This window comes from Hakea prostrata, chromosome 10 (assembly GCF_041222555.1).
Source record: "Hakea prostrata isolate BN-2017 chromosome 10, UWA_Hpros_2, whole genome shotgun sequence".
In the NCBI taxonomy this organism is placed as follows: domain Eukaryota; kingdom Viridiplantae; phylum Streptophyta; class Magnoliopsida; order Proteales; family Proteaceae; genus Hakea; species Hakea prostrata.
In genome coordinates this window covers 36422254-36433845 of record NC_142609.1, presented here as the reverse complement: position 1 = coordinate 36433845, position 11592 = coordinate 36422254, and the positions used below count along the sequence as shown (strand labels likewise).

Here is an 11592-nt window from a genome sequence, read left to right as displayed (position 1 = left end):
TCGAAAAGGTTTTCTCTGCTTTGTGGACGAGGGTTTTCGCCATTCGATCCAAATTGACTCAGATTGATTGATTGATTTTATTGGGTTTTTCTCTATGGATTCGAAGATATTCTGTCAGCTACGGCATTTTGATCGGAGAAAAGAACAGGGTGAGATTTCGGTAATGTTCTCTTGAAGCTGAAAGAGTAGGTTCCCCGGTCAGGGAAGCCTCTTTGTTGCTGATAATCCGAGAAGTTTTTCCAGGTTACGAAGAACTCTCCACCTGTGTGCGTGTCACCTCCGCCGGATGTGCGTGGCTAATATAACATTTATTAGAGCTTCTTATCACGTGTACAAGCAGTTGCGTGTACAAGCAGTTGCTAGAGAATCCTTGTTATTTCCGCCTGAGTGCGTGAAGTCTCCTCCTGAGTAAGTGTTTTTCCTACCGGTTGTGAGTGCGTATTGATCCTCTTCTCTCGGTGACTCCTCTTTAGATATGGAAAGAAACAGGCAGCGTGATGGGAAGCAACTATCCCTTCCATCCATTTCACATCAGCGATATACTGAAGAGATACATACACCGGACCAAGACTCATCCGACTCAGACGATGATTTTGTGATAGACAGAGAAACGGAGGATAGGTTTTCACGGCAGAAAAGAAATGCTCTGGTAGGTTTCATCTTGGAGGGAAGGCCGTATAGAAAGCAGGTTGTATTGGAAGGTCTACCCCGTATATGGAATACCAGATATGCTGTCGACATATCAATGTTACATGAGCGAATTTATCTCTTTCAATTTGAACAGGAGGTGGATAGAGACTATATACTTAGGGAAGGACCGTGGGCAGTCTCCGGCAACCTTCTAATTTTGGAACAATGGAATAAGGAGAAAAATTGGACGTTCTCTCACCGCAGATTCTGGGTACAGCTGCATGGAGTCCCGTTGGAGATGAGAGAAACCAACTCATTGGTTCAGCTAGCAAGTAGTATTGGCGACATTGAAACTTTGATGGAAGTGAAAGGGGTGCATTTCGGGGAGCACATTCATTACTATAGGGCCAGAATTAATGTCGACATATGGTTGCCTCTTAAGACTCGTATTAAATGTAGAAGAGACAGTGGTGGTTCGGAGGTGGTTGTGGTGAAGTTTGAGAAGTTACCCATGATCTGTTACACTTGTAGCACCTTGGGACATGAAGATAAAAGATGTATTAACACTTCTGGACAGGTAGCTATGGAAAGTGGTCCTAGTAGAGGAGGACGAAGGAAAACATCCAGTTGCGGTCCTGAGATAAGAGGGACAACCCCAGATGATAGACTTATACGGCAAGCAGGCATGCTATTCCAGAAGCAGGACTATGAGGATGGAGCAGCTGAGTCCCTAAAACCAAAGGAGGATGCAAGGAGTTGCTGTGATAGCTCCGGAGGCAACAGGGACAAAGGAGGGCAGCAGAGGCAAGATGACCGGAGACTAGCCGGAGGTAGCAAGAGGCGAGGCGGTGGTAGGTGCAGAACTTTTCTTGATGGGACGAGGGAGCAGCCGCCCTTAATCCCGCTGACAGTAACAACGATGGCAGGCCTCCAGAGAGAGACTTTGAAAAATTTGGTTCCATTTAATGAGAATGCAGAGAGACGTTACCTTTCCAATGATATGCATCGTGTCAATCCCTGTGCCTCTCCTAGCATCAGCCAAACCAATACTTTTCCCATCCCTTCATATCTGCAAGAGTTCATAACCCAAAAACCAGAACACCATGAAGCTATACTTTCCCTTTTATCCCACATGAACTTGGTTTCCCAGTGCCAGCTCAATCGCAGTCAACCCTTCTAGCATCCATCTCCCCTAGACAAATGGTAACCCCTGGATTGAAAAATCTTGAGAATCGTGTCCTACCAGAACTTCCATCTCCTTTCCCTATTAGTGGCTCTAATCAATGTCTATTTTCCATGGATTTGACCAAGCCTGAACCAAATGTTTACCGAGCCGAGCTTATCCAAGCCAAACCAGGCCCACAAAACCCTCCCAACTCAGATTCTGAATCAAAGGATACAAAAGCCCAAGTCAACCATCCTAAATACCAGCAGAGTCTTCTACTTGAGCCTCCAGAGCCCACCATAACTAAGCCCATCTTAACCCAACGCCATATACCTCGTTTCATCCCAACCCATTTTCAAAAGCATCCATATGCCATAGCAGCCCAACCAAGACAAGTTAAGGTTCGTCACTCCTTGAAGGCAGAGAATATGAGGCAAGGGGAGGAGTTTAAAAAGAGGAAAATCACTCAGAGGAACTCTGAAGATAGCAGTGATGAGAAGAGCATTTCAGGAGCTAGCTCTGTATCTTTTTTATCTTCTGGACCCATGGAAACTGGGGTTTATCAGTTCCATGGGTCATCATGAAAATAATCAGTTGGAATTGCCGAGGGTTGGGGAGCCCTAGGGCAATTCGGGCCTTGCTTTATCTCTCCAGGGAGGTAAAACCAGACATGTTATTTCTTATTGAGACTAAGAGTGGTGCAGGAAGAATGGAGAATATTAGAAGGAAAATTAAAATGGATTTTAGTAGCGTTGTTGAAGCTGAAGGTAATGCGGGTGGGTTATCTCTCTTTTGGAATCAAAATTTGCAAGTCAATGTCTTGGAACAGAATAATAGACTTATCGACTCAGAGGTGAAGTCGACACAAGGGGAAACCTTCTTTTTTACAGCAGTGTATGGTGATCCAGTTCGGGACAGAAGGCAAGAGGTGTGGAACAAGCTTATCCAAATTGGTAAAACAAGGCAGGGAATGTGGGTTTGCATGGGTGACTTTAATTCACATTTGGCTTGGTTTGAGAAAGAAGGAGGGACCAACACTACCCGAAGAGACACGGTTGCTTTCCAGAATATGCTAGATGAATGTTCGCTGCTGGATCTCGGCTCAAGTGGCCCAATCTTCACTTGGTCTAACAAACGTAGGGGAGAGGCACGAATTCGAGTCAAATTGGATCGCACTTTCTCAAACCCCGAATGGAGGAATCATTTTTTGTGATGCAACAGTGGTAGTTAAACCAGCATTCTACTCTAACCATAATCCCCTATGTCTTGACACGTTGGGTGGTAGAAGCAAAGGTAAAAGGCCGTTTCGATTTGAGAAGATGTGGCTTCGTCATCCGGCTTGTAAGGATGTTATTACAAAGGCATGGAATGAACAAGGAGGAAGGTCGGCGGCAGATGTGATCAACAGGAAATTAGAAAGATGTAAATCTGAGCTGAAAAGGTGGAATAAGAAAGAGTTTGGGCATGTGCAAGAAAAAATTAGAACTCTTAAGATGAACTTGGAGATGATTCAAAGTCAACCCTCTTTGGATGTGAACCATCAGCTAGAAGAAGAAATCATTCTATGTTTAGAAGAGGAAATGGAGAGAGAGAGGAAGAGATGTGGCACCAAAAGTCTAGGTTGAATTGGATCCAAAGTGGTGATCGAAATTCAAGTTTCTTTCACACCTCAACCATCCAACGTAGACACTATAACAGAATTACTCAGGTGAAAAATGAGGAAGGCGAGTGGGTGAAGGAGGAGGAAGAAGTGGGAAAATTTTTGTTGAATCATTTCAGTCAAGTGGTGCAAACTCAAGGGGTTGATGACAATGCCCTCATGCAGGCCATGCAGTGTGTAAAAAATAGCATATCTGATGATATCAACAAAGATCTTTGTGAAATACCATCTATGGAAGAAGTGCACAAGGCTGTAAATAGTTTGGGCCCACTTAAGGCCTCCGGGCCTGAAGGTTTTCCTCCTATTTTCTTTCAGAAGTGTTGGGAGACTACTAAAGTGGAAGTGTTTGCAGCTGTTAGGGAGTTCTTTGTGAATGGGAAGATGGATACAAACCTCAACCGAACCTACATCTGTTTGATCCCCAAGAGTGCAGCTACGGAGTTAGCAGAACACTACAGGCCTATTAGCTTATGCGGCATGGTGGCGAAAGTCATTAGCAAAATCTTAGTAGAGAGGATGAAAGCTCTTCTTGGAGGTATCATTTCACAATCCCAATCTGCTTTTGTTCCAGATAGAATTATTTCGGATAATGTTTTTATAGCACATGAAATGTTTCATTATATCAAAGGCCAAAAAAAAGGAAAAAAAAAACTTGTGGCGATCAAACTATACATGAAAAAAGCTTATGACCGAATGGAGTGGCGATTCATTAAGGCCACCTTGGAAAAAATGGGGTTCTGTAACAAATGGGTGCAAATGATAATGGAATCAGTTTCCTCAGTATCATACACTATGCTCCTTAATGGCGTGGAGAAGGGGTCTTTCTCCCCTTCAAGGGGCATCCGCCAGGGTGACCCTCTTTCCCCTTTTCTATTTATAATGTGCTCACAAGTGCTAAGTGCAACTATTGAAGAAGCAGAGAACAATAGCCTTATTAGAGGCATCAAGTGTCGAAGTAGAGCTCCGAGGATATCTCACCTTCTCTTTGCAGATGATTGCCTTTTGTTCTCTGAGTTAAAGCTAGAGGAGGTGACAAGTTTAAAGCATTGTCTTGACAATTATTGTAAGGCAAGTGGACAGGAAATAAATCTGAAGAAATCCACCCTCAGCTTTAGCCCTAACACACATCAAAGATTTAAAAGGTGGTTCTCGAAACTCTTAAACATCCCTTGTAGCTCCTGCCCTTCCAAGTATCTTGGTCTTCCTACTGAGATCGGTGTTTCCAAGACTGAGGTCTTCAGAGAAGTAGGGGAAAGAGTTGGGAAGAAGCTTAGTGGCTGGAAGAGTAAACTGCTCTCTCATGCAGGCAAGGAGGTGCTAATTAAGTCTGTTGCTTCTTCAATGGCAAATTATACGGCTTCACATTTTATCCTTCCAAAGGCAACACATGATGATATCAGGAAAGGAATCACTAAATTTTATTGGGGGCAATCAGAGAATGAGAGCAAAATACACTGGGTTTCATGGTCAAGACTATGTAGATCCAAAGAGAATGGAGGACTCGGTTTTCGTGATCCAATCCTTCAAAATAGGGCATTGCTTGCTAAGGTGGCGTGGAGGTTGTTTGAGAACCCAAATTCACTGTGGGCTAGGTTCATTAAGGCTATTTATTTTCCAAAAACTGACTTTCTTCATGCTCTAGTGGGAAATAGGCCATCATGGGCTTGGAGGAGTGCTATTGTGGGCCGAGATGTTCTTAAAGAGGGGTTGATATGGGATATTGGCTCTGGTGAGAATGTGGAGGTGTGGAATAGCAGGTGGGTGAATTCAAAGGAGAACTTCAAAGTGGCAACAGAGAAACCTAGCAACTGCCCAATACAAAAGGTGGCTGATCTCATTGACCCCATCACTAGAACTTGGAGAGATGAGTTGTTAGAGCAGTGGTTCAATATGGAGGACAGGAAAGCTATCAAGGCTGTGAAAATCAGTGCTTTCTCTCGACCTGATAAATTAGTATGGGGTGCAAATAGTATTGGAAGGTTTTCAACTAAGTCTGCTTATCATCTTCTCATTAACCACAGGGATAGAGAGTACAGGTCAGCTGCTTCTTCCTCTAGAATCCATAAATGGGACAATGTTCAGCCGAAGGTGTGGAAACTTATTTGGAACTGCAAGACAATGCCTAAAATCAAAACATTTTTGTGGAGGTGTTGTGCACAAGCTCTGGCCACTGGAGAAAATTTGAAGTCCGAGGCAAATCAAAACAGACTATAGTTGTGGACGGTGTGGTTGTATGACGGAGTCCATTGACTATATTTTGTTGGGTTGCGGGTTTGCAAAGTTGGTGTGGTTTGGTAGTCAACTTAACTTCATTGCACCAATTGAAGAAACCCCTGGCTTTCATGTGTGGTTGGAGAAGTGGGATGCAATTGGCTTTATGAATAAGCTGCAAAGCAAAGAGGTCCTGAGTAGATGTGCATTTATATGTTGGTATCTTTGGATTGCCAGAAACGAGTTAGCTTTCAAAAAAATTGTCTGGAGCCCGGAAGAAGTGATAAGAAGAGCCCAGGCTGCATTTGAGGAGTTCTGGTTGTTACAAGGAGCTAAAGGTGGTGATGGAGGTACATCGGGACCTTCTAACTTAGATCTTCTTCACGTGCAGGAACCTTGGTGTGGATGCATAATCCAGTGTGATGCAGCTTTTCAGGAGGAGACTCTTGCAGGAGGGTTGGGAATTGCCTGTAGGAATGAACATAATGAGGTTACTAATCTATTCTCTATCCCATCCTTCTTATCCTCTTCGCTTCAAGGGGAAACTAAAGCTGTAAGAGAAGCATTGTTAGTGGCAAAGGACCTAGGATGGTCAGAGATACGGATTGAGTCGGATTGTGAAGGCCTGATTTTGTTGCTCAATAGTCAGGAGCCAGGAGGAGGTCCTCAGATTGCAGCCATGGTGGAGGATATCTTGTGGCTTAAGAACGACTTCTTTTCTTGTCAGTTTGTCTGTATTTCTAGGGAGTTTAATGGGCTTGCCCACTCCTTAGCTCGGAGGGCCCTCACTGTGTCGAGTAAAGTGGAGTGACCCATTTCCAGTCCATGGGTCCAGGAGGTGTTGTCTTCTGGGCCCGTGTGTTCTTCTCGTCCTTCTTTTTAGTGTTGTTTCCTACCAAAAAAAAAAAAAGTCATCCTTCGACATGACACAACTAAATGTAAGTGATGCGGTCAAGAATCTATATAAATTCATGCATAATTAGTTCAACCAGCAAGGACTAGGCACCTATATCAGTTCCAACTTTGATAATGATTGTCCCTGTTGTCCATTACTCCTAATTTCCTTTCCTTGCTTCTATATTTTTGACAATTCATAGCTTTCATTTCAGTTGTGTATCCAATTTTAGTCTATTTCCAATTTTAATCTATATATATTTTCCCTCTAATTACATTTCAGGCCCAAGTCCGATACTCACCTTGCTCAAAAATGGCTTACCCAAGAGATTGTGTCTTCCTCAACCGCACTGAGTTGATAATTATTATGGTGGCCACTGTGGTTGTCATCATAATGGACCAGTATATAAGAAGATACCTTAGGAGGGAACCATATAGACTAGATGGTCAACATGGTTTCTTGAGACCCAACGTATGATAGGTGGCACCGAGCGTACGTGTGGTGAGCTAACAAGAATGAACAAGAAATCAGTTCATAGCTTGATTCATTTGTTGCGTACAAGGGGGCTCTTACAAGACAACAAATTGGTACTAGTTGAAGAACAAGTGACGATGTTCTTGCATTGTGTTGCACATCACATTAAAAATTCAAATCTGAAGCACAATTTTGGGCATTCTAGTGAGACAATTAGTCGACACTTTAATAAAGTGTTAAACGCAATGATGAAACTGCACCCATTACTTCTAAAACCCCCTAGTCTCACCACACATCCGAAGATAGCTGAGAACCATAAAAGCTTCTACCCATTCTTTAAAGATTGTGTTGGAGCGATTGATGGGTCTCATATACCAGTGTGGGTCTTGGATGAACAACATAAGAAGTTCCGTGATAGAAAGGGTCAAATTACACAAAACATTTTAGTTGCATGCGACCATGACAAAAAATTTACATATGTACTTGCTGGTTGGGAAGGGTTTGCATCTGACTCTTGCATTTTGGATAATGCTATTCATAAAGATTGAGATGGAAAATTAGTTGTTCCACCTGGTAAATACTATCTTGCGGATGCTGGTTTTGCCAATCAGAGAGGTTTTTTGACACCATAACGGAATGTTAGGTACCATCTCAAGGAATGGAAGAGGGGAAATCAAAGACCCAAAAATGCAAAGAAGTTGTTTAACTTGAGGCACGCGAGGTTGCGCCATGTCATAGAAGGTGCTTTTGGTTGGTTGAAGCAACATTTTAAGATATTGGCAACTCGAGCAGAGTTTCCATACAGAACTCAAGTAAAGATTGTCATAGCTTGTGTATTGCTTCACAACCACATTTTGAACCACAACACTCTTGAAGAAGAGGAGGAATGGCTTGCTGGGGAGGGGACGCAAGGGTTAGGGACCACAACAGGTTCCTCTTCTGCACCTCACATTGTTGAAGATGAGTATGATAGTGGGTCTGATGAAAATGAAGACCACAATGACATCCATCTGGGTGCAGAAGCATTTTGAAATGGACTGGCAGAACAAATGTGGCATGCATACACAACCGAAGTTTATGATGATGAAGACATAGAATCGGAGAGTGACAATGAGTCAGAACCAGACAATTAAGTTTTAACATTTACTGTTTAAAATGAAGTACATTAATTTAAATGTATGTTTTTGAGTTTGAAATGTACTTCGATTTGCTTTAATTTTCGGTTAACTTTGTAGTATAATTGTCACAATATGTTTAATTCTACTGTTAGAATTGCAACCCTATTTTAATTGTGTGGATATACTATGACCATCATTTTGGTATTAAGTACATCATCTGTTTCAGGATGTCAACGTCTAGTGTAAATGATGTGACAACTTCTTACTTGAAGTATAAGAACAGGAGGTGCAATTGTGGGAAACTTGCAGCCGTCAAAATTTCAATGTCATCCAGGCATCCTGATAGGTTGTACCAAGGGTGTGAAGACTTTCCAAATGGATGCTCTTTCTTCCGTTGGTGTGAGCCAATTGGAGAACATCACACACCCTCAGAGACATCCAGTGGTATGCAGATACAACAAGATGTGGACATGAAAGATGTGTTGAAGTCTCAAAAGAAGAATGTGCAACATCTGAAAATTTTAGTTCAAGATATGGCCATGGTTAAACTATTACAAATAGGACAATTTATTGTGTATTCTGTAATACTATTTATAGTTGCTAGGCATGGTTATTGATTTGTATTGTATAAATGGATGTATTTTGTTAAATTAATAAGTCTTTTGTTGTCAGATATACTAAAGCATTTTGTTTTTATCTTAATTATGTGGTAATCTTTTTGTCATACATTATGAAATTATGGTGTGGATTTTTTGTGGTAGCATTGCATCATAACTGCATATTACATGTACTTTGTCACTCAATTATATTTGTACCAGATGGAGCCTGTAAATGCGTCACAATCACGAGACAAAGACATAGCATCGTGGCCAACAGACATCTCCCTCACACTCTTGGAGGAGTTCTTACAAATCCATAGAAGTGGTAGAGGTGGAGACAATGGACTCAAGAGAGAAAATTGGATGGAGATAAGTAGAAAGATACATCAAATGTATGGCAAACATTATGATTGTGATCAATGCTGTAATCATTTTCGTATCTGGAAAACTAGGCTCCGTGCACTTTCAGATTTATAGAAGCAAAGTGGTCTTGGTTGGAACAATAGTGAAATGAGATTCGATGCTGGTCCTCACTTTTGGACTGATATCAAGGTAACAGTTTATATTCATAAACTATCATTTTTCAATTCACAATGCTATATGGTAGCTTCTAAGCTGTAATTTTTAATTTAAAATTGTAGAAAAAGGAGCAGAAGTATTGGAAAGAGCATTTTGTGCGTCAAATTCACCTAGATGTTGCTGTAGCATTAGGCAACGAGATTGCAACTGGTCATGAGGCTGCAACTGCTGCAGATCTTATGAATGACTCACCATTCAAACCACATGACCAAGACACCCCATTGCATGGGATTAGGATAGACAATTTGGGTTTTGACCTTGATGCCAATGCAGCTGAAATACCATGCAACCAAATGGAGCAAGAGGGGGGTGCCAGTCGATCTCGAGGTAGACCACGGGCTAATGATGTCTCTGGACAGCCTAAGAAGAAGAAGAAAGGAGCTGATAAAGTTGTGAGTCCGTTGAAAGAGATATCAGGTGCTTTGAGAGAGTTGGCCAAAAGTGTGGGAAAGGAAAGAGAGGAAAGAGAGGGAAAAAAGGATAAAGAAGAACTTGTTTGTGATGCAATTAATGCAATACCAGAACTTGACTTGGAGATCCGCCTGCTTGCAAAAGATATATTTGCAAAAAATAGCCAGCTGGGAAATGCACTACTAAGTGAGAAAGAGGAGGATAGAGCAACTGTTATCAAGTTTTACTTGGATAGATATACTTGATGAGGTTAAGATATGTGTTTACTGTTTTTCATGCATTTGTCAGTACATTCAGTTGAATCATATTCGTTATTTGTGATATTTTATTGATTTCAGGTATCCTCTTTAACGCTTCAGTTGGACAGTTGGCTGTGTGAAGAATCTTTTGACGGGTCACAAGCACCTAGGGACAATTTACAAGATGGTTATGATTTTTTATGAACAATTGCTATTTACATTTGGTGCTTCTTTGAGTTTGGAACAATTGGTACTTTTCTTACTGGTTTGTTTTGCTATTGTTGGTTATGTTAATTCATTGAGGCCCGAATTGAGTTTTAAGAGCTGTCTAGCTCTAGTTACTATGTATATGCACAATTTCTGTTTCTTCCCCCTCCCTTCACTTGAATACAATGTATGCAGGTTACTACAGATCATTCTCTAGTACTAACTAATCATGGGTCATGATTTGATTTGTTAGATGTTTTTATTTACAATATGATGCTTGAGTACTTTGGACAATCTATAATATGGTTCAGTACTTTAAACAATTTCTGGGTTTTCATGAGGATGACTAGCCATCTGGGTTTGTTCTTCTCTTTCTCTCTATATACTTTTTCTACCTTGAGAGAATAGTTTATCCAATGGCATCAAGCACTTGAAGGTTCATCAAATGTGTTACTGGAAGGTATGCAATTGGCCTGTTTAAATTTTTTTTCTTTAATATTTCTTGCCATTCTTCTATTCTTTTTCTTTGGTTGAACATTCTATTCCTGTGTTTACTGTCAGCTTTCATCTGCAATACTTATGGTCTATCTGTATTTAGCTTTACCTTTTAAATGGGAGTGGGGGAATAAGTTTTAGAAAAGATTTAAGGTGGAATGTTTGTCAACCTTGTAATGATGCACATACAGGAGTGCACTTTCATATCAGTGCTGTGTACTGTTTCACAGTTTTTTTTTTTTTGGGTGGTGGTGGTTGTTGTTGGGGAAGAGGGGTGGGTAGGGAGGGGGTGGTGGTTTGGGTCTTCAGGATCCCAACTGGTAGCTTCTTATGCAGCCTATTGGTTCCCACCCAGCGTTGCTTTCTATAGCTTACTCATACTTTTCTCAATGACAACTAGTTTGTTGCAGCTCATCAGTGTCATGTCTTTATTGTCTAGCATGTGAATAAAAAATTATAATGGTATGCCATGCAAGTCATTTGCAATTTAATTTCTATCAATACTCTAATAGCTTTTGTTCTTGTGACTTCTAGGCACTCTACTGATCATGAAGTTGCACTTACGATACTCATGGCCTACCTTTCCTATATGTTGGCTGAGGTAAAATATTCTCTCTTATGTTGTGTGAGCCTAATTGAATGCTTCTGCTCTGGATTATTTTCCAAAAATTCAGTACCAACACAGCCCTATGGCAAATTTTTATTGCAGCTGTTCCACTTGAGTTGTATTCTTACTGTATTCTTCTGTGGGATTGTCATGTCCCATTATACCTGGCATAATGTGACAGAGAGTTCAAGAGTCACCCCAAAGTATGTTGAATGTACTTGTAATTTTGTTTTGCCTTACTGATGATTTAAACTAGTTATTCTTACATATGGGTTGTGTTTACTATTTTTGCAGGCATGCTT

The 11592-nt window shown here is 41.2% G+C and overlaps 1 protein-coding gene and 1 pseudogene across 1 annotated transcript; both read left to right on the top strand.

Moving 5' to 3' along the window:
• Positions 1–5688: 5688 nt before the first annotated feature.
• Positions 5689–6477, top strand: LOC149002683 (uncharacterized). The gene has a single exon (XM_089138757.1). It carries the CDS (start codon positions 5689–5691, stop codon positions 6475–6477), a length of 789 nt encoding a protein of 262 aa, XP_088994883.1.
• Positions 6478–6873: 396 nt separating this feature from the next.
• On the top strand, positions 6874–8066 carry LOC149002682 (protein ANTAGONIST OF LIKE HETEROCHROMATIN PROTEIN 1-like; annotated as a pseudogene).
• The last annotated feature ends 3526 nt before the right edge of the window (positions 8067–11592 follow it).